At 39.5% G+C, this 24,654-nt stretch overlaps 1 protein-coding gene across 4 annotated transcripts in view; it reads right to left on the bottom strand.

Annotated features, from left to right (window-relative positions):
- The window catches only part of LOC128686960 (protein O-linked-mannose beta-1,2-N-acetylglucosaminyltransferase 1), a 63,791-nt gene that overhangs the window by 10,046 nt on the left and 29,091 nt on the right, over window positions 1–24,654 (bottom strand). For all 4 annotated transcript variants that reach the window (XM_053774272.2, XM_053774273.2, XM_053774275.2 and 1 more), the window contains 3 exons: window positions 22,298–22,471; window positions 4,107–4,239; window positions 3,688–3,840 (listed from right to left, as the gene is read on the bottom strand). In XM_053774272.2, coding sequence (XP_053630247.2) covers window positions 3,688–3,840; window positions 4,107–4,239; window positions 22,298–22,471 — 460 coding nt within the window. The remainder of the gene's footprint in view (window positions 1–3,687; window positions 3,841–4,106; window positions 4,240–22,297; window positions 22,472–24,654) is intronic.

Raw genomic sequence — 24,654 nt, 5'->3', positions numbered from 1 at the left:
AGTATTACCCTATTTCTTGGATAAAAATATTTATTTTATTATTATTATCACACTGGCCGATTCCCACCAAGGCAGGGTGGCCCGAAAAAGAAAAACTTTCACCATCATTCACTCCATCACTGTCTTGCCAGAAGGGTGCTTTACACTACAGTTTTTAAACTGCAACATTAACACCCCTCCTTCAGAGTGCAGGCACTGTACTTCCCATCTCCAGGACTCAAGTCCGGCCTGCCGGTTTCCCTGAATCCCTTCATAAATGTTACTTTGCTCACACTCCAACAGCACGTCAAGTATTAAAAACCATTTGTCTCCATTCACTCCTATCAAACACGCTCATGCATGCCTGCTGGAAGTCCAAGCCCCTCGCACACAAAACCTCCTTTACCCCCTCCCTCCAACCTTTCCTAGGCCGACCCCTACCCCGCCTTCCTTCCACTACAGACTGATACACTCTTGAAGTCATTCTGTTTCGCTCCCTTCTCTCTACATGTCCGAACCACCTCAACAACCCTTCCTCAGCCCTCTGGACAACAGTTTTGGTAATCCCGCACCTCCTCCTAACTTCCAAACTACGAATTCTCTGCATTATATTCACACCACACATTGCCCTCAGACATGACATCTCCACTGCCTCCAGCCTTCTCCTCGCTGCAACATTCATCACCCACGCTTCACACCCATATAAGAGCGTTGGTAAAACTATACTCTCATACATTCCCCTCTTGGCCTCCAAGGACAAAGTTCTTTGTCTCCAGAGACTCCTAAGTGCACCACTCACTCTTTTTCCCTCATCAATTCTATGATTCACCTCATCTTTCATAGACCCATCCACTGACACGTCCACTCCCAAATATCTGAATACGTTCACCTCCTCCATACTCTCTCCCTCCAATCTGATAACCAATCTTTCATCACCTAATCTTTTTGTTATCCTCATAACCTTACTCTTTCCTGTATTCACCTTTAATTTTCTTCTTTTGCACACCCTACCAAATTCATCCACCAATCTCTGCAACTTCTCTTCAGAATCTCCTAAGAGCACAGTGTCATCAGCAAAGAGCAGCTGTGACAACTCCCACTTTGTGTGTGATTCTTTATCTTTTAACTCCACGCCTCTTGCCCAGACCCTCGCATTTACTTCTCTTACAACCCCATCTATAAATATATTAAACAACCACGGTGACATCACACATCCTTGTCTAAGGCCTACTTTTACTGGGAAAAAAATTTCCCTCTTTCCTACATACTCTAACTTGAGCCTCACTATCCTCGTAAAAACTCTTCACTGCTTTCAGTAACCTACCTCCTACACCATACACTTGCAACATCTGCCACATTGCCCCCCTATCCACCCTGTCATACGCCTTTTCCAAATCCATAAATGCCACAAAGACCTCTTTAGCCTTATCTAAATACTGTTCACTTATATGTTTCACTGTAAACACCTGGTCCACACACCCCCTACCTTTCCTAAAGCCTCCTTGTTCATCTGCTATCCTATTCTCCGTCTTACTCTTAATTCTTTCAATTATAACTCTACCATACACTTTACCAGGTATACTCAACAGACTTATCCCCCTATAATTTTTGCACTCTCTTTTATCCCCTTTGCCTTTATACAAAGGAACTATGCAAGCTCTCTGCCAATCCCTAGGTACCTTACCCTCTTCCATACATTTATTAAATAATTGCACCAACCACTCCAAAACTATATCCCCACCTGCTTTTAACATTTCTATCTTTATCCCATCAATCCCGGCTGCCTTACCCCCTTTCATTTTACCTACTGCCTCACGAACTTCCCCCACACTCACAACTGGCTCTTCCTCACTCCTACAAGATGTTATTCCTCCTTGCCCTATACACGAAATCACAGCTTCCCTATCTTCATCAACATTTAACAATTCCTCAAAATATTCCCTCCATCTTCCCAATACATGTACCTCTAACTCTCCATTTAATAACTCTCCTCTCCTATTTTTAACTGACAAATCCATTTGTTCTCTAGGCTTTCTTAACTTGTTAATCTCACTCCAAAACTTTTTCTTATTTTCAACAAAATTTGTTGATAACATCTCACCCACTCTCTCATTTGCTCTCTTTTTACATTGCTTCACCACTCTCTTAACCTCTCTCTTTTTCTCCATATACTCTTCCCTCCTTGCATCACTTCTACTTTGTAAAAACTTCTCATATGCTAACTTTTTCTCCCTTACTACTCTCTTTACATCATCATTCCACCAATCGCTCCTCTTCCCTCCTGTACCCACTTTCCTGTAACCACAAACTTCTGCTGAACACTCTAACACTACATTTCTAAACCTACCCCATACCTCTTCGACCCCATTGCCTATGCTCTCATTAGCCCATCTATCCTCCAATAGCTGTTTATATCTTACCCTAACTGCCTCCTCTTTTAGTTTATAAACCTTCACCTCTCTCTTCCCTGATGCTTCTATTCTCCTTGTATCCCATCTACCTTTTACTCTCAGTGTAGCTACAACTAGAAAGTGATCTGATATATCTGTGGCCCCTCTATAAACATGTACATCCTGAAGTCTACTCAACAGTCTTTTATCTACCAATACATAATCCAACAAACTACTGTCATTTCGCCCTACATCATATCTTGTATTCTTATTTATCCTCTTTTTCTTAAAATATGTATTACCTATAACTAAACCCCTTTCTATACAAAGTTCAATCAAAGGGCTCCCATTATCATTTACACCTGGCACCCCAAACTTACCTACCACACCCTCTCTAAAAGTTTCTCCTACTTTAGCATTCAGGTCCCCTACCACAATTACTCTCTCACTTGGTTCAAAGGCTCCTATACATTCACTTAACATCTCCCAAAATCTCTCTCTCTCCTCTGCATTCCTCTCTTCTCCAGGTGCATACACGCTTATTATGACCCACTTCTCGCATCCAACCTTCACTTTAATCCACATAATTCTTGAATTTACACATTCATATTCTCTTTTCTCCTTCCATAACTGATCATTTAACATTACTGCTACCCCTTCCTTTGCTCTAACTCTCTCAGATACTCCAGATTTAATCCCATTTATTTCCCCCCACTGAAACTCTCCTACCCCCTTCAGCTTTGTTTCGCTTAGGGCCAGGACATCCAACTTCTTTTCATTCATAACATCAGCAATCATCTGTTTCTTGTCATCCGCACTACATCCACGCACATTTAAGTATCCCAGTTTTATAAAGTTTTTCTTCTTCTCTATATAACCAAGAATGATTGGTCATGGTTTAGGCCATCACAATAACTGAAGTAGACCTAGTGAAAGCTCATAAAACAATGATGTAGATCTATGTAGGAGACAGTGAAAGGGCTAAGGGTGTTGGCAGATGGTCAACTTTTGGTATTTTCAGACAGAAAGTTCCATATTTTTGGGTCTTTCATTTGTATGGAATTTCTAAACAGGTCGAGTCGGACACGTGGTATATCATGAAAGTAAACACTGCATATTTTGTTTCATTTCTCCAGAACGAGTTTAAGCCCTGGGTTAGTTTCTAATCAATGTCCTGTATACAGAGTATGCATAGTAAAAGTGTGAATATTTTTTATGTTAAGCAAATTTAACTTACAAATAGGGAGGTGAGGGGGCATTGCCTGGAGCCTGAATGTAAATTGATATCTAAAGGCAAGAATGATAAAATTGAACTCACAAATTGGTAGCACGTAGACGGTGAAAGAGGGCATGAATCAATGGTGTAACTGGCTCAAGATCAGACCCCAGTGGACGCCGTAATACACGTGACACATCTGGCACCACCATCTCTCTCTCCCATCGACCCAGCTCCAACCATCCTTCCCAGCCACTACAACAATATATGATCTGTCACTTATCACTTACAGAAAATTAATGTGCCTTACAAATCAACTTAATAAATATTTTAATGCCGAGTCATTTATAGACAAATTTTTCTCCAAATTTTGGTTCACTGTTTAGTTACATGTACTGAGAAGGAAGTTATTAAAGGCCTGAAGGACATGACAAAAATCAATTATGTGCTATTGTAGAGTACAATATAAAAGATCATATTCCATTAAATGTACTGCGACATCAATTAAACAAAAATCTTACCGCTTGTTACAACACTGTTTCATGTTTGGCTTTAGTTCCTTCATATAAGTAGCCATACGTATAGTGAATGCCTGGCCTGGAAAATCCTCAACCCTATATACAAGATCAGCTCGTGATGACACATTTGGAAAACCTAAAAAATAATTACACAATTAACATTAGCCATTTACACTTACAGAAATTTTCGTTGAATTCTCTATCCCGGTTTGGTTATCATGAAAGCAAATATGAAAGAAAACTACACACATCAGATATACAGCAATGAGAAATGATTGGGAAATATGAAAAGGTAAAAAGGTCCAAGATAACAATAATGGGAAATCATTATATTTACATTGAAAAATGGATGAGACCAACAACTGGCAAAGTAATGCAAGTATTGGTAAGAGTTTACTATATCACTTTACTAATGAGTGACACAAGCCACTCTAATACCTGTACTATCTTTTCATAGTTATTCAACTCAATCTGAGCACTTTTCACAAAATGTTTTATTTTATATACGTGTATATGTATTGTATTTTACATCCTAGGTAGCAGGTTGGTAGAGAGCAACCGCCCAAGGAGGTATTACCATCCTGCCAAGTGAGTGTGAAATGGAAGACTGTAATTGTTTTATGTGATGGTAGGACTGCTGGTGTATTTTTTGTCTCATAAACATGCAAGATTTCAGGTACGTCTTGCGACTTCTACTTACACTTTAGGTCACACTGCACATGCATGTACAAGCATATATATACACACCCATCTGGGTTTTCTTCTATTTACTTACTAGGTCTTCTTGTTTATTTCCTCTTTTCTCCATGGGGAAGTGGAACAGAATTCTTCCTCCGTAAGTCATGCGGGTTGTAAGAGGAAACTAAAATGCCAGGCGCAAGGGCCTAGTAACCCCTTGCCCTGTATAAATCACTAAATTTAAAAAGAGAAACTTTTGTTTTTCTTTTTGGGCCAACCTACCTCGGTGGGAAATGGCTAATTTGCTGAAAGAAGAAGAAACATGCAAGATTTCAGGTACGTCTTGCTACTTCTACTTACACTTAGGTCACACTGCACATGCATAAACAAGCATGCATGCATGCAATATAATATAATATAATATATATATATATATATATATAAAAAAATATATATATATATATATATATATATATATATATATATATATATATATATATATATATATATATATATATATATATATATATATATATATATATATACATATTTTTTTTTTTCAACAAGTCGGCCGTCTCCCACCGAGGCAGGGTGACTCAAAAAAGAAAGAAAATCCCCAAAAAGAAAATACTTTCATCATCATTCAATACTTTCACCACACTCACACATTATCACTGCTTTTGCAGAGGTGCTCAGAATACAACAGTTCAGAAGCATATACACGTACGTATAAAGATACACAACATATCCCTCCAAACTGCTAATATCCCAAACCCCTCCTTTAAAGTGCAGGCATTGTACTTCCCATTTCCAGGACTCAAGTCCGACTATATGAAAATAACCGGTTTCCCTGAATCCCTTCACTAAATATTACCCTGCTCACACTCCAACAGATCGTGTATATGTGTATGTGTCTGTGTGTGTGTGTGTATATGTATATATATATATATATATATATATATATATATATATATATATATATATATATATATATATATATGTATATATATATATATACACATACACACACACATCTAGGTTTTTCTCCTTTTTCTAAATAGCTCTTGTTCTTTTTTATTTCTTCTATTGTCCATGGGGAAGTGGAAAAGAATCTTTCCTCCGTAAGCCATGCGTGTCGTATGAGGCGACTAAAATGCCGGGAGCAATGGGCTAGTAACCCCTTCTCCTGTATACAATTACTAAAAAAGAGAAGAAGAAAAACTTTATAAAACTGGGTTGCTTAAATGTGCGTGGATGTAGTGCGGATGACAAGAAACAGATGATTGCTGATGTTATGAATGAAAAGAAGTTGGATGTCCTGGCCCTAAGCGAAACAAAGCTGAAGGGGGTAGGAGAGTTTCAGTGGGGGGAAATAAATGGGATTAAATCTGGAGTATCTGAGAGAGTTAGAGCAAAGGAAGGGGTAGCAGTAATGTTAAATGATCAGTTATGGAAGGAGAAAAGAGAATATGAATGTGTAAATTCAAGAATTATGTGGATTAAAGTAAAGGTTGGATGCGAGAAGTGGGTCATAATAAGCGTGTATGCACCTGGAGAAGAGAGGAATGCAGAGGAGAGAGAGAGATTTTGGGAGATGTTAAGTGAATGTATAGGAGCCTTTGAACCAAGTGAGAGAGTAATTGTGGTAGGGGACTTGAATGCTAAAGTAGGAGAAACTTTTAGAGAGGGTGTGGTAGGTAAGTTTGGGGTGCCAGGTGTAAATGATAATGGGAGCCCTTTGATTGAACTTTGTATAGAAAGGGGTTTAGTTATAGGTAATACATATTTTAAGAAAAAGAGGATAAATAAGTATACACGATATGATGTAGGGCGAAATGACAGTAGTTTGTTGGATTATGTATTGGTAGATAAAAGACTGTTGAGTAGACTTCAGGATGTACATGTTTATAGAGGGGCCACAGATATATCAGATCACTTTCTAGTTGTAGCTACACTGAGAGTAAAAGGTAGATGGGATACAAGGAGAATAGAAGCATCAGGGAAGAGAGAGGTAAAGGTTTATAAACTAAAAGAGGAGGCAGTTAGGGTAAGATATAAACAGCTATTGGAGGATAGATGGGCTAATGAGAGCATAGGCAATGGGGTCGAAGAGGTATGGGGTAGGTTTAAAAATGTAGTGTTAGAGTGTTCAGCAGAAGTTTGTGGTTACAGGAAAGTGGGTGCAGGAGGGAAGAGGAGCGATTGGTGGAATGATGATGTAAAGAGAGTAGTAAGGGAGAAAAAGTTAGCATATGAGAAGTTTTTACAAAGTAGAAGTGATGCAAGGAGGGAAGAGTATATGGAGAAAAAGAGAGAAGTTAAGAGAGTGGTGAAGCAATGTAAAAAGAGAGCAAATGAGAGAGTGGGTGAGATGTTATCAACAAATTTTGTTGAAAATAAGAAAAAGTTTTGGAGTGAGATTAACAAGTTAAGAAAGCCTAGAGAACAAATGGATTTGTCAGTTAAAAATAGGAGAGGAGAGTTATTAAATGGAGAGTTAGAGGTATTGGGAAGATGGAAGGAATATTTTGAGGAATTGTTAAATGTTGATGAAGATAGGGAAGCTGTGATTTCGTGTATAGGGCAAGGAGGAATAACATCTTGTAGGAGTGAGGAAGAGCCAGTTGTGAGTGTGGGGGAAGTTCGTGAGGCAGTAGGTAAAATGAAAGGGGGTAAGGCAGCCGGGATTGATGGGATAAAGATAGAAATGTTAAAAGCAGGTGGGGATATAGTTTTGGAGTGGTTGGTGCAATTATTTAATAAATGTATGGAAGAGGGTAAGGTACCTAGGGATTGGCAGAGAGCATGCATAGTTCCTTTGTATAAAGGCAAAGGGGATAAAAGAGAGTGCAAAAATTATAGGGGGATAAGTCTGTTGAGTGTACCTGGTAAAGTGTATGGTAGAGTTATAATTGAAAGAATTAAGAGTAAGACGGAGAATAGGATAGCAGATGAACAAGGAGGCTTTAGGAAAGGTAGGGGGTGTGTGGACCAGGTGTTTACAGTGAAACATATAAGTGAACAGTATTTAGATAAGGCTAAAGAGGTCTTTGTGGCATTTATGGATTTGGAAAAGGCGTATGACAGGGTGGATAGGGGGGCAATGTGGCAGATGTTGCAAGTGTATGGTGTAGGAGGTAGGTTACTGAAAGCAGTGAAGAGTTTTTACGAGGATAGTGAGGCTCAAGTTAGAGTATGTAGGAAAGAGGGAAATTTTTTCCCAGTAAAAGTAGGCCTTAGACAAGGATGTGTGATGTCACCGTGCTTGTTTAATATATTTATAGATGGGGTTGTAAGAGAAGTAAATGCGAGGGTCTTGGCAAGAGGCGTGGAGTTAAAAGATAAAGAATCACACACAAAGTGGGAGTTGTCACAGCTGCTCTTTGCTGATGACACTGTGCTCTTGGGAGATTCTGAAGAGAAGTTGCAGAGATTGGTGGATGAATTTGGTAGGGTGTGCAAAAGAAGAAAATTAAAGGTGAATACAGGAAAGAGTAAGGTTATGAGGATAACAAAAAGATTAGGTGATGAAAGATTGAATATCAGATTGGAGGGAGAGAGTATGGAGGAGGTGAACGTATTCAGATATTTGGGAGTGGACGTGTCAGCGGATGGGTCTATGAAAGATGAGGTGAATCATAGAATTGATGAGGGAAAAAGAGTGAGTGGTGCACTTAGGAGTCTCTGGAGACAAAGAACTTTGTCCTTGGAGGCCAAGAGGGGAATGTATGAGAGTATAGTTTTACCAACGCTCTTATATGGGTGTGAAGCGTGGGTGATGAATGTTGCAGCGAGGAGAAGGCTGGAGGCAGTGGAGACGTCATGTCTGAGGGCAATGTGTGGTGTGAATATAATGCAGAGAATTCGTAGTTTGGAAGTTAGGAGGAGGTGCGGGATTACCAAAACTGTTGTCCAGAGGGCTGAGGAAGGGTTGTTGAGGTGGTTCGGACATGTAGAGAGAATGGAGCGAAACAGAATGACTTCAAGAGTGTATCAGTCTGTAGTGGAAGGAAGGCGGGGTAGGGGTCGGCCTAGGAAGGGTTGGAGGGAGGGGGTAAAGGAGGTTTTGTGTGCGAGGGGCTTGGACTTCCAGCAGGCATGCGTGAGCGTGTTTGATAGGAGTGAATGGAGACAAATGGTTTTTAATACTTGACGTGCTGTTGGAGTGTGAGCAAAGTAACATTTATGAAGGGATTCAGGGAAACCGGCAGGCCGGACTTGAGTCCTGGAGATGGGAAGTACAGTGCCTGCACTCTGAAGGAGGGGTGTTAATGTTGCAGTTTAAAAACTGTAGTGTAAAGCACCCTTCTGGCAAGACAGTGATGGAGTGAATGATGGTGAAAGTTTTTCTTTTTCGGGCCACCCTGCCTTGGTGGGAATCGGCCGGTGTGATAATAAAAATAATAAATAATATATATATATATATATATATATATATACAGTGGACCCCCGCATAGCGACCTTAATCCGTGCAAGAGGGCTGGCTGTTATGCGAAATGTTCGCTATGTGAATGAATTTTCCCCATAAGAAATAATGGAAATAAAATTAATCCGTGCAAGACACCCAAAAGTATGAAAAAAAATTTTTTTTACCACAAAAAAATGTTAATTTTAGTACACACAAACTGAAAAAGGCATGCACAATTACATGACACTTACTTTTATTGAAGATCTGGTGATGATTGATGGGATGGGAGGAGGGGAGAGAGAGTGTTAGTGTTTAGAAGGGGAATCCCCTTCCATTAAGACTTGAGGAGGCAAGTCCTTTTCTGGGGTTACTTCCCTTCTTCTTTTAATGCCACTAGGACCAGCTTCAGAGTCACTGGACTTCTTTCGCACAACATATCTGTCCATAGTGGCCTGTACCTCTCGTTCCTTTATGATTTGTCTAAAGTGGTTCACAACATTGTCATTGTAACAGTCACCAGCACGGCTTGCAATAGCTGTGTGAGGGTGATTTTCATCAAAAAAGGTTTGCACTTCAAGCCATTTTGCACACATTTCCTTAATCTTTGAAGTAGGCAATTCCTTCAATTTCTCTCTCCCCTCCTTTGAACCAGTTTCCGCAGGTCTGGCCTCTTGCTCTTGAAGTTGATCTATCAGCTCATCAGTGGTTAGTTCTTCATTGTCCTCCTCCACCAACTCTTCCACATCATCCCCACTAACCTCCAACCCCAAGGACTTCCCCAATGCCACAATTGATTCCTCAACTGGTATACTCCTCTCAGGGTTAGCCTCAAACCCTTCAAAATCCCTTTTGTCTACACATTCTGGCCACAGTTTCTTCCAAGCAGAGTTCAAGGTTCTCTTAGTCACTCCCTCCCAAGCCTTACCTATAAGGTTTACACAATTGAGGATATTAAAGTGATCCTTCCAAAACTCTTTTAGAGTCAATCGAGTGTCTGTGGTCACTTCAAAGCACTTTTGAAACAGCTTTTGTGTACAGTTTCTTGAAGTTGGAAATGACCTGCTGGTCCATGGGCTGCAGGAGAGGAGTGGTATTAGGAGGCAAAAACTTCACCTTAATGAAGCTCATGTCCCCATAAAGTCGCTCTGCCACGTCTGTAGGATGACCAGGGGCATTGTCTAACACCGGGAGGCACTTAAGTTCTAATTTCTTTTCAGTTAGGTAATCTTTGACATTGGGGGCAAATGCATGGTGTAACCAGTTATAGAAAAAGTCCCTAGTGACCCATGCCTTACTGTTTGATCTCCACAGCACACACAAATTATCCTTGAGGACATTCTTTTGCCTGAACGCTCTGGGAGTTTCAGAGTGATACACTAATAAAGGCTTAACTTTGCAATCACCACTAGCATTGGCACACATCAACAAAGTAAGCCTGTCTTTCATAGGCTTATGTCCTGGGAGTGCCTTTTCCTCCTGAGTAATGTAGGTCCTGCTTGGCATTTTCTTCCAGAACAGGCCTGTTTCATCACAATTAAACACTTGTTCAGGTTTCAGTCCTTCAGTTTCTATGTACTCCTTGAATTCCTGCACATATTTTTCAGCCGCTTTGTGGTCCGAACTGGCAGCCTCACCATGCCTTATCACACTATGGATGCCACTACGCTTCTTAAATCTCTCAAACCAACCTTTGCTGGCCTTAAATTCACTCACATCATCACTAGTTGCAGGCATTTTTTTAATTAAATCCTCATGCAACTTCCTAGCCTTTTCACATATGATCGCTTGAGAGACGCTATCTCCTGCTAGCTGTTTTTCATTTATCCACACCAATAAGAGTCTCTCAACATCTTCCATCACTTGCGATCTTTGTTTCGAAAACACAGTTAAACCTTTGGCAAGAACAGCTTCCTTGATTGCCGTTTTCTTGGCCACAATAGAAGAGATGATTGATTTGGGTTTCTTGTACAACCTGACCAGGTCGGTGATACGCACTCCACTTTCATACTTATCAATGATCTCTTTCTTCATTTCTATAGGAATTCTAACCCTTATTGCTGTAGGGTTGGAACTAGAAGCTTTCTTGGGGCCCATGGTCACTTATTTTCCAGAAACACCACCGAAAACACTGTAATAATACGAAATATTCCGATTGTATGCTTGAATGTTACCGCGGAGGCTGGCTGGTAAACAATGCCACCGGCGGAACATATGAGGCTGGCTCAGGCCGCACATTGGACGCGTCTCGGACGAAGGCCGCTGAGCGGGTTTTTGGGCGCTATGCGGGGCAAAATTTTAGCGATCAAAGCGTCCGCTATGCGGATTGTCCGTTATGCAAGGCGTCCGTTATGCGGGGGTCCACTATATATATATATATATAGGGGAAGTACAGTGCCTGCACTCTGAAGGAGGGGTGTTAATGTTGCAGTTTAAAAACTGTAGTGTAAAGCACCCTTCTGGCAAGACAGTGATGGAGTGAATGATGGTGAAAGTTTTTCTTTTTCGGGCCACCCTGCCCTCGTGGGAATCGGCCAGTGTGATAATAATAAAAAAAAATATATATATATATATATATATTTATATATATATATATATATATATATATATATATATATATATATATATATTGTAGAGCTAAATGGTTCAGATATGTTGATGATATTTTGTGTCTTATGCCCAAAAATGTAGATATACACCATTTTCTTGGAAAATTAAATAGCTTAGCCCATTCTATAAACTTTACTGTTGAGTTTGAAGAAAATAACTCATTGCCTTTTCTAGATGTTTTAATTATTAAGGGTAATAATGAATTCAAATTTAAAATTTACAGAAAACCTACAAATAACTGTTCCTATGTCCACTATTATTCCTCGCATCAAGATAGAGTCAAACTGTCTGTTTTCTCATCAATGTTTTTGAGAGCTTTACGAATTTGTAGTCCTGAGTTCATAGATGAGGAAATATCCAAAATTTATGAAATAGGTAATGATTTAAAATACCCAAGAAATGTAATTGATAAATCTTTTAAAGTTGCTAGGAACACTTTTTATAATCCAAAAAAGGGCAACCAGCCTTATTCAACTAAAAATATGTTGGTTCTCCCTTACCATGAAAACTTGGTTGATATGCCTTCTCTTCTTAAGACTTTTAATATTAAAGTTGTATTCAAAAATCTTGATACAGTAAAAAAACTTTTGATTAAGAATTCCCCCCAAAATGCTGATGGATGTGTCTATAAGATTCCTTGTAAAATTTGCGATAAAGTTTATTACGGTCAAACTGGTAAAAATCTCGAACTAAGATTAAAACAACATAAATATAGCATTAGAACTGGACAAGATTCCAATGCTCTATTTATTCATGTAAGAGATTTTAACCATCCAATTGATTTTCAAAAAGTTGAGAAAGTAGTATCAAGCAAGTCCATGGTCGACAGGAATATAATTGAATCTTGTTTCATAAAAAGCAGTTTTGACAATAATATGAATATTTCCTTTGGTTTATATAAATTAGATCCATTTATAATTAATAGAATTTGGGAAGAATTTAATAATACACTGGACAAATAAATAGCTTGGGGGTGAGTTTTGCAAAGGACCTATGCAAGTTGGCTCGCCGCGCGTCACGTGTTTAACTGTTGTGGGATCTGATAGTGAGGTGCTGGCCGACCCCTTATATAGCTTCCTTGGATGCTTCACTTTCATAGTTCCTTGATAATGTGAGTAGTCACGAAAGCGCTTGGAATTTCTCTATTCTTTCAGAGTGGTTGTTTTGCATATTTTGAAATCACCTGTTTACTGTGATCTTATTGCATATATATATATATATATATATATATATATATATATACAGTGGACCCCCGGTTAACGATTTTAATCCGTGCAAGAGGGCTCATCGTTATGCGAAATAATCGTTATGCGAATGAATTTTCCCCATAAGAAATAATGGAAATCAAATTAATCCGTGCAAGACGCCCAAAAGTATGAAAAAATTTTTTTTTTACCACATGAAATGTTAATTTTAATACACACAAACTGAAAAAGGCATGCACAATTAAATGACACTTACTTTTATTGAAGATCTGGTGATGATTGATGGGATGGGAGGAGGGGAGAGCATTATCTTCTTACTGTTTAGAAGGGGAATCCCCTTCCATTACGACTTGAGGTAGCAAGTCCTTTTCCGGGGTTACTTCCCTTCTTCTTTTAATGCCACTAGGACCAGCTTGAGAGTCACTGGACCTCTGTCGCACAACAAATCTGTCCATAGAGCTCTGTACCTCCCGTTCCTTTACGATTTGTCTAAAATGGGCCACAACATTGTCATTGAAATAGTCACCAGCACGGCTTGCAACAGCTGTGTCAGGGTGATTTTCATCTATAAAGGTTTGCAGTTCAACCCACTGTGCACACATTTCCTTAATCTTTGAAGTAGGCACAATGGATTCCACAACTGGCATAGGCTTCTCAGGGTTAGCCCCAAACCCTTCAAAATCTTTCTTAATTTCCATACTAATTCTCACCCTTTTTACCACAGGGTTGGCACTAGAAGCTTTCTTGGGGCCCATGGTCACTTATTTTCCAGAAACAGCACCGAAAACACTGTAATAATACGAAATATTCCGAGTGTATGCTTGGATGTTACCGCGGAGGCTGGCTGGTAAACAATGGGACGGCCGGCACATGTGAGGCTGGCTGAGGGCACATTGGACGCGTCTCGGACGAAAATCGGTAAGCGGGTTTTTAATCGGTATGCGCGGCAAAAATTTTGCGATAAAAGTAATCGGTATGCGGAAAAATCGCTATGTGATGCCATCGTTATGCGGGGGTCCACTGTATATATATATATATATATATATATAGATATATATATGTATATATATGTATATATATATATATATATAGATATATAGATATATAGATATATATAGATATATATATATAGATATATATAGATATATATAGATATATATAGATATATATAGATATATATATATATATATACAGTGGACCCCCGCATAGCGACCTTAATCCGTGCAAGAGGGCTGGCTGTTATGCGAAATGTTCGCTATGTGAATGAATTTTCCCCATAAGAAATAATGGAAATAAAATTAATCCGTGCAAGACACCCAAAAGTATGAAAAAAAAATTTTTTTACCACAAAAAAATGTTAATTTTAGTACACACAAACTGAAAAAGGCATGCACAATTACATGACACTTACTTTTATTGAAGATCTGGTGACGATTGATGGGATGGGAGGAGGGGAGAGAGAGTGTTAGTGTTTAGAAGGGGAATCCCCTTCCATTAGGACTTGAGGTAGCAAGTCCTTTTCTGGGGTTACTTCCCTTCTTCTTTTAATGCCACTAGGACCAGCTTCAGAGTCACTGGACTTCTTTCGCACAACATATCTGTCCATAGTGGCCTGTACCTCTCGTTCCTTTATGATTTGTCTAAAGTGGTTCACAACACTGTCATTGTAACAGTCACCAGCACGGCTTGCAATAGCTGTGTGAGGGTGATTTTCATCAAAAAAGGTTTGCACTTCAAGCCATTTTGCACACATTTCCTTAATCTTTGAAGTAGGCAATTCCTTCAATTTCTCTCTCCCCTCCTTTGAACCAGTTTCCCCAGGTCTGGCCTCTTGCTCTTGAAGTTGATCTATCAGCTCATCAGTGGTTAGTTCTTCATTGTCCTCCTGCACCAACTCTTCCACATCCTCCCCACTAACCTCCAACCCCAAGGACTTCCCCAATTCCACAATTGATTCCTCAACTGGTATACTCCTCTCAGGGTTAGCCTGAAACCCTTCAAAATCCCTTTTGTCTACACATTCTGGCCACAGTTTCTTCCAAGCAGAGTTCAAGGTTCTCTTAGTCACTCCCTCCCAAGCCTTACCTATAAGGTTTACACAATTGAGGATATTAAAGTGATCCTTCCAAAACTCTTTTAGAGTCAATCGAGTGTCTGTGGTCACTTCAAAGCACTTTTGAAACAGAGCTTTTGTGTACAGTTTCTTGAAGTTGGAAATGACCTGCTGGTCCATGGGCTGCAGGAGAGGAGTGGTATTAGGAGGCAAAAACTTCACCTTAATGAAGCTCATGTCCCCATAAAGTCGCTCTGCCACGTCTGTAGGATGACCAGGGGCATTGTCTAACACCAGGAGGCACTTAAGGTCTAATTTCTTTTCAGTTAGGTAATCTTTCACATTGGGGGCAAATGCATGGTGTAACCAGTTATAGAAAAATTCCCTAGTGACCCATGCCTTACTGTTTGCCCTCCACAGCACACACAAATTATCCTTGAGGACATTCTTTTGCCTGAACGCTCTGGGAGTTTCAGAGTGATACACTAATAAAGGCTTAACTTTGCAATCACCACTAGCATTGGCACACATCAACAAAGTAAGCCTGTCTTTCATAGGCTTATGTCCTGGGAGTGCCTTTTCCTCCTGAGTAATGTAGGTCCTGCTTGGCATTTTCTTCCAGAACAGGCCTGTTTCATCACAATTAAACACTTGTTCAGGTTTCAGTCCTTCAGTTTCTATGTACTCCTTGAATTCATGCACATATTTTTCAGCCGCTTTGTGGTCCGAACTGGCAGCCTCACCATGCCGTATCACACTATGGATGCCACTACGCTTCTTAAATCTCTCAAACCAACCTTTGCTGGCCTTAAATTCACTCACATCATCACTAGTTGCAGGCATTTTTTTAATTAAATCGTCATGCAACTTCCTAGCCTTTTCACATATGATCGCTTGAGAGACGCTATCTCCTGCTAGCTGTTTTTCATTTATCCACACCAATAAGAGTCTCTCAACATCTTCCATCACTTGCGATCTTTGTTTCGAAAACACAGTTAAACCTTTGGCAACAACAGCTTCCTTGATTGCCGTTTTCTTGCCCACAATAGAAGAGATGGTTGATTTTGGTTTCTTGTACAACCTGACCAGGTCGGTGATACGTACTCCACTTTCATACTTATCAATGATCTCTTTCTTTATTTCAATAGGAATCCTAACCCTTATTGCTGTAGGGTTGGAACTAGAAGCTTTCTTGGGGCCCATGGTCACTTATTTTCCAGAAACACCACCGAAAACACTGTAATAATACGAAATATTCCGAGTGTATGCTTGAATGTTACCGCGGAGGCTGGCTGGTAAACAATGGCACAGGCGGCACATGTGAGGCTGGCTGAGGGCGCACATTGGACGCGTCTCGGACGAAGGCCGCTGAGCGGGTTTTTGTCCACTATGCGGGGCAAAATTTTAGCGAACAAAGCGTCCGCTATGTGGATTGTCCTTGATAATGTGAGTAGTCACGAAAGCGCTTGGAATTTCTCTATTCTTTCAGAGTGGTTGTTTTGCATATTCTGAAATCACCTGTTTACTGTGATCGTATTGCATGCATGCATGCATGCATATATATATATATATATATATATATATATATATATATATATATATATATATATATATATATATATATATATATATATATATATATATATATATATATATATATATATATATATATATATATATATATATATATATATATATATATATAGGGAGGCAGTAATTTCATGCACTGGTCAGGGAGGTATACCATCTTTTAGGAGTGAAGAAGAGCAGAATGTAAGTGTGGGGGAGGTACGTGAGGCATTACGTAAAATGAAAGGGGGTAAAGCAGCTGGAACTGATGGGATCATGACAGAAATGTTAAAAGCAGGGGGGGATATAGTGTTGGAGTGGTTGGTACTTTTGTTTAATAAATGTATGAAAGAGGGGAAGGTACCTAGGGATTGGCAGAGAGCATGTATAGTCCCTTTATATAAAGGGAAAGGGGACAAAAGAGACTGTAAAAATTATAGAGGAATAAGCTTACTGAGTATACCAGGAAAAGTGTACGGTAGGGTTATAATTGAAAGAATTAGAGGTAAGACAGAATGTAGGATTGCGGATGAGCAAGGAGGTTTTAGAGTGGGTAGGGGATGTGTAGATCAGGTGTTTACATTGAAGCATATATGTGAACAGTATTTAGATAAAGATAGGGAAGTTTTTATTGCATTTATGGATTTAGAAAAGGCATATGATAGAGTGGATAGAGGAGCAATGTGGCAGATGTTGCAAGTATATGGAATAGGTGGTAAGTTATTAAATGCTGTAAAGAGTTTTTATGAGGATAGTGAGGCTCAGGTTAGGGTGTGTAGAAGAGAGGGAGACTACTTCCCGGTAAAAGTAGGTCTTAGACAGGGATGTGTAATGTCACCATGGTTGTTTAATATATTTATAGATGGGGTTGTAAAGGAAGTAAATGCTAGGGTGTTTGGGAGAGGGGTGGGATTAAATTATGGGGAATCAAATTCAAAATGGGAATTGACACAGTTACTTTTTGCTGATGATACTGTGCTTATGGGAGATTCTAAAGAAAAATTGCAAAGGTTAGTGGATGAGTTTGGGAATGTGTGTAAAGGTAGAAAGTTGAAAGTGAACATAGAAAAGAGTAAGGTGATGAGGGTGTCAAATGATTTAGATAAAGAAAAATTGGATATCAAATTGGGGAGGAGGAGTATGGAAGAAGTGAATGTTTTCAGATACTTGGGAGTTGACGTGTCGGCGGATGGATTTATGAAGGATGAGGTTAATCATAGAATTGATGAGGGAAAAAAGGTGAGTGGTGCGTTGAGGTATATGTGGAGTCAAAAAACGTTATCTATGGAGGCAAAGAAGGGAATGTATGAAAGTATAGTAGTACCAACACTCTTATATGGGTGTGAAGCTTGGGTGGTAAATGCAGCAGCGAGGAGACGGTTGGAGGCAGCGGAGATGTCCTGTTTAAGGGCAATGTGTGGTGTAAATATTATGCAGAAAATTCGGAGTGTGGAAATTAGGAGAAGGTGTGGAGTTAATAAAAGTATTAGTCAGAGGGCAGAAGAGGGGTTGTTGAGGTGGTTTGGTCATTTAGAGAGAATGGATCACAGTAGAATGACATGGAAAGCATATAAATCTATAGGGGAAGGAAGGCGGGGTAGGGGTCGTCCTCGAAAGGGTTGGAGAGAGGGGGTAAAGGAGGTTTTGTGGGTAAGGGGCTTGGACTTCCAGCAAGCGTGCGTGAGCGTGTTAGATAGGAGTGAATGGAGACGAATGGTACTTGGGACCTGACGATCTGTTGGAGTGTGAGCAGGGTAATATTTAGTGAAGGGATTCAGGGAAACCGGTTATTTTCATATAGTCGGACTTGAGTCCTGGAAATGGGAAGTACAATGCCTGCACTTTAAAGGAGGGGTTTGGGATATTGGCAGTTTGGAGGGATATGTTGTGTATCTTTATATGTTTATGCTTCTAGACTGTTGTATTCTGAGCACCTCTGCAAAAACAGTGATAATGTGCGAGTGTGGTGAAAGTGTTGAATGATGATGAAAGTATTTTCTTTTTGGGGATTTTCTTTCTTTTTTGGGTCACCCTGCCTCGGTGGGAGACGGCCGACTTGTTGAAAAAAAAAAAAAAAAAAAAAAAAAAAAATATATATATATATATATATATATATATATATATATATATATATATATATATATATATATATATATATATATATATATATATATATATATATATATATATATATATATATATATATATATATATATATATATATATATGAGTGTAAAACGAAAGCCTGTAATTGTTTTACATGATGGTAGGATTGCTGATGTCTTTTGTCTGTCTCATAAATATGCAAGATTACAGGTATGTCTTGCTACTTCTACTTACACTTAGGCCACACTACACATACATGTACACATTTATTTATACACACTCATCTGAGTTTTCTTTGATTTTATCTTAATAGTTCTTGGTCTTATTACTTTTCCTTTTATATCCATGGGGAAGTGGAATAAAAATCTTTCCTCCGTAAGCCATGCGTGTTGTAAAAGTCAACTAAAATGCCGGGAACAATGGGCTAGTAACCCCTTTTCCTGTAAAGATTACTAAAAAGAATAAGAAGAAAATTGTCAAAGTGTGAAGTCTGAATGTGTGTGGATGTTGTGCAAATGATAAGAAGTTTGGGTGGTAAATGCAGCAGTGAGGAGTCGGTTGGAGGCAGTGGAGATGTCCTGTCTAAGCGCAATGTGTGGTGTAAATATTATGCAGAAAATTCGGAGTGTGGAAATTAGGAAAAGGTGTGGAGTTAATAAAAGTATTAGTCAGAGGGCAGAAGAGGGGTTGTTGAGGTGGTCTGGTCATTTAGAGAGACTGGATCAAAGTAGAATGACATGGAAAGCATATAAATCTATAGGGAAAGGAAGGCGGTGTAGGGGTCGTCCTCGAAAGAGTTGGAGAGAGGGGGTAAAGGAGGTTTTGTGGGCGAGGGGCTTGGACTTCCAGCAAGCGTGCGTGAGCATGTTAGATAGGAGTGAATGGAGACGAATGGTACTTGGGACCTGACGATCTGTTGGAGTGTGAGCAGGGTAATATTTAGTGAAGGGATTCAGGGAAACCGGTTATTTTCATATAGTCAGACTTGAGTCCTGGAAATGGGAAGTACAATGCCTGCACTTTAAAGAAGGGGTTTGGGATATTGACAGTTTGGAGGGATATGTTGTGTATCTTTATACGTATATGCTTCTAAACTGTTGTATTCTGAGCACCTCTGCAAAAACAGTGATAATGTGTGAGTGTGGTGAAAGTGTTGAATGATGATGAAAGTATTTTCTTTTTGGGGATTTTCTTTCTTTTTTGGGTCACCCTGCCTCGGTGGGAGACGGCCGACTTGTTGAAAAAATATATATATATCCACCCTTCTGGATTTTCTTCTATTTACTTGCTAGCTCTTGTTCTTGTTTATTTCCTCTTATCTCCATGGGGAAGTGGAACAGAATTTTTCCTTTGTAAGCCATGCATCATCCTACATCCTATCCTACACTTGAAGATCTGCAAGCTATTTTAGTTCCACATGTCATAAGAGGAGACTAAAATGCCGGGAGCAAGGGGATAGTAACCCCTTCCCCTGTACACATTACTAAAATTATGAAGAGAAACTTTTGTTTTTCTTTTTGGGCCACCCTGCCTCAGTGGTTTGTTGAAAGAAGTGTAGTATTGTAGTTTACATACATGTATATTTATTTTTTCTTCTGAGCATCGAGCAGGCTAGTGTATGTTAGATAAGAGTGGTTTTTAATGGATGTGCTGTTGGAGTGTGAGTAAAGTAACTTTTATGAAGGGATTCAGGGAAACCAATTAGCCAGATTTGAATTTTGTAGGTGGAAAAGGATGCCAGTACACTTCTGGCAAGACAGTGGTTGAATGACTGTTTTTCATTTTATTGTGTCACCCTGCCTTGGTTGAAGGCAGCCACTCAAATAAAAGAAATTAGTTCTATTTTTTTTGCAATAGCCATTTCTCACCTAGGAGGGAGGACCCAAAGAAGGACACACATTCACTATCATTAATTCAATATCTGTCTCGCCAGAAGTGCAAGGAAATCACAATTTGTGGCATGCAAAGAGTACGTAACCTTTATTTGGCGCATGTACACACCCTCATTTACAGGCTATCTCCCCCAACCAGCGAACCAGGGAACTAAGGGTTGGTGATGGGGCCCCGTCGTTCAACCAGTACCCAGGTTCCAGCCAATGATTAGATGGTTTTGGCAATCGCAGAGGTTATGTGGGTACCACTCTCCTGTCTGCCCCTGTCATTCCCATTCTAGAGCTGGCTGAAGCACGGTCTGTTCTCTAGTGGCTTCTATTCTGCCTTGCTTACCGTGGAGTGCACTAATACCTATTGTTGTACATAGTGTACATACTTCTGTTCTAAATTGGTGAAGGATAATATAAGTCAAAAGTTTTCTGCTGTGTTTATTTTGCTCCCTTTACACCCAGGATAACAGGCCTTTGGGACTCCTGGGTTGTAATACAATTCAAATTTAACTCTGAATTGCAATATTTCCACCTGGGCAGGAAGTACAACACCTGCACTCTAAAGGAGGGATTGGGGATATTGGCTGTTTGGAGCAACATCTAACCTGTCATATCTAGGTGCCTCTGCAAAGATGGTGATTGTGTGAATGATGGTGAAAGTATTTCCTTTTTTGGGTCACTCTGCCTTGGTGGGAGATGGCCAACGTATTAAAAAAAATTTTTTTAGCACACCATGGGGAAATGGAGAGGAATCCTTTTATTAAGCCATGCGTATCATAAGAGGCTACTAAAATGCTGGGAGCAAGGGGCTAATAACCTCTTCTGTATAAATTACTAAATGTAAAAAGAGGAAAAACTTTTGTTTCTTCTTTTTCGGACTACCTTGCTTCAGTGGGAGAGGGCCAATATGTTAAAAAAAAATATTAGCAAGGTAACATTTATGAAGGAATTCAGAGAAGCTAGTAACTGGACTAAAGTTAGAGATACAAGTAGAGCCTGCACTTTGAAGGCTAGGTAGGGATCTACAGTTCAATGGATGTTCTTTCACTTTTGGAAGGCAGCCAGTGATGGCGACTTTGTTTTCCTTCCTGGAAGGGAAATGGCAAATACGTTTAAAAGAATTATAACAACTCATTCCCAAATAATTTAGATGCAAACTAGAAAAGAAAAATGCTGATATAGGTGAAATACGAATATTCGAGCACAAACCAATGTCGTTTCCTTAAATGAACAGGAATAATGTCTTGCTTTACTATTCACGAAAGGTCTTAAAGGACGTAAACAGCTAAAAAACTGATGCACAGCAGAAATATTCTGACAAGTGATGCTAGCTCATTTAATTAACTGAAAATTAATGGCCTTTTGAAATCGAGCAGGTAGAGAAATGCTCAACATGTCAGTGAGGAGAGAGAAAAAAAAATCCATTCATCTTATAATACTGTTTCTCCTACATACTACTGGTTTGTGAAAGTATGTAATATAACTGATACATTAAAATAATGTTTTTTATTAAATATAATGTCAAAGGACTTCTATAAAATGAAAGATATAACAATGTACATACTATTGTACTTTTTCTATATTGCTCTACATACACAAAAAAGAATGAATACAAAACTAACAAATAAAAGAAATTATGAGATTTGGAGAGAAACACTCTATAACTAATTACGTATCAAGCTCACCATTTGCATTCCAAGCAGAGATTGCAATGACGGTAGGATCATGCAGAACAGGCAAGATACTTGCAGAATATGCCATAAAATCTGGGGCCAAAAGCAAACCTTCCTCTATTACTGTCACATAAGATGACCCAGGAAAGAGTCCATAGGCAGTTTCAAATGCCACTGCCATTATCCCTGAAATATAAAAAAAAAGGTTCTTTACGTTAAAAATTGAAGATATAAAATTTATTATAAAATAACCTGAGTTTGCTTACAAAATATAGTGTACAGTGGACCCCTGCTTAACGATCAGCTCCCAATGCGACCAATTATGTAAGAGTATTTATGTAAGTGCGTTTGTACGTGTATGTTTGGGGGTCTGAAATGGACTAATCTAATTCACAATAATCTTTATGGGAACAAATTCATTCAGTAATGGCACCTGAACATACTTCTGGAATGAAATAATATCGTAAAGCGGGGGTCCACTGTATTTTAGAACACACAATGAGAATACAAAGTGCAGTAAACACTCGTCAGTGGTACAAGCAAACCCACATGGAAGAAATGAAGGGAGATTCCTTGATGCTGATAAGAACATAACATAAGAATGGAGGAACAGTGCAGAAGGCCTACTGGCCCATGCAAAGCAGGTCCTTATCAAAACAACCTCTACCTAGATCTACCCAAGAAATAACTCCTGTACCCAATGACTCCAATCAAACCCAGCCCCTCCCACTCATATATTTGCCCAATCTCTTCTTAAAGCTACCCAAGGTCCTAGCCTCTATCACCCAACTGGGAAGATTGTTCCACGCATCTACAACTCTGTTAGAAAACAAGTACAGTGGACCCCCGCTTAACGATCACCTCCAAATGCGACCAATTATGTAAGTGTATTTATGTAAGTGCGTTTGTACGTGTATGTTTGGGGGTCTGAAATGGACTAATCTACTTCACAATATTCCTTATGGGAAAAAATTCGGTCAGTACTGGCACCTGAACATACTACTGGAATGAAAAAAGTTCGTTAACTGGGGGTCCACTGTACTTACCTATGTCCTTTCTAAATCTAAATTTATCCAACTTAAATCCATTATTTCTGGTTCTTACCTGGTTTGACACCCTCAGTACTTTATTAATGTCTCCCTTGTTTATGCCCGTCATCCACTTATACACTTCAATGATATCTCCCCTCATTCTACGCCTCTCCAGAGAGTGGAGATTTAAGGCTTTAAGTCTATCTTCATACAGGAGATTCCTTACACAGTAAATCATTTTAGTCATTCTTCTCTGTATGTTCTCTAATGAGTCTATATCCATCCTGTAGTAAGGGGACCAAAACTGAGCAGCATAATCTAAATGAGGCCTCACTAGTGATGTATAGAGCTGTAAAATAACTTTTGGACTTCTATTACTTAAAACTTCTTGAGATAAATCCAAGTAATCTGTTAGCCTTGTTGCGCACACTAAGGCACTGCTGTCTTGACTTTAGATTTCTGCTTACCATGACTCCCAAGTCTTTTTCACATTCTGTACGATCAAGCTCTACTTCACCTAGATTATAGCTTTGAGGGTTATTTTCATTACCAAGGACTAGTACCTTACATTTATCCACACTGAACTTCATCTGCCATTTTTCAGACCAGGACATTAATTTGTCCAAATCCTCCTGGAGTTCATTGCTATCCTCCTCAGAATGAATTATACGGCCTATCTTTGCCTCTCATGCTGATGAGGGGCTCTTGTTCCAAGGAAGCGTATTCTTCCTCATCTTCCTATTATCAAACATCTTTACATGATACTAATCAATTAAAATTATTTGGCCTATTGTAAGAAAGGATATGTAATAAAATGCAAGCAAGTGGCTGTTCAGTAACATTTTTTTTGTTTTAACTCGTTGGCTGTCTCCCATGAAGGCAGGATGAGACACAGACAGACAGACACACTTGACCCCTGCAACCACAACTGAGTGAGTGAGTGAGTGAGTGAGTGAGTGAGTGAGTGAGTGAGTGTGTGTGTGTGTGTGTGTGTGTGTGTGTGTGTGTGTGTGTGTGTGTGTGTGTGTGTGTGTGTGTGTGTGTGTGTGAGCACACACACACACAAGGTGGACAAAGACAGGATGTTCCAGGGAGGGGACACAGAAACAAGAGGCCACAATTGGAAGTTGAAGACACAAATGAGTCAGAGAGATAGTAGGAAGTATTTCTTCAGTCATAGAGTTGTAAGGCAGTGGAATAGCCTAGAAAATGACGTAGTGGAGGCAGGAACCATACACAGTTTTAAGACGAGGTTTGATAAAGCTCATGGAGCGGGGAGAGAGAGGGCCTAGGAGCAACCGGTGAAGAGGCGGGGCCAGGAGCTAGGACTCGACCCCT

This window comes from Cherax quadricarinatus, unplaced genomic scaffold (genome assembly GCF_038502225.1).
Source record: "Cherax quadricarinatus isolate ZL_2023a unplaced genomic scaffold, ASM3850222v1 Contig50, whole genome shotgun sequence".
Classification (NCBI taxonomy): domain Eukaryota; kingdom Metazoa; phylum Arthropoda; class Malacostraca; order Decapoda; family Parastacidae; genus Cherax; species Cherax quadricarinatus.
Note: the sequence above shows the minus strand (reverse complement) of the source record. Positions and strands in the feature narration are given on the sequence as shown.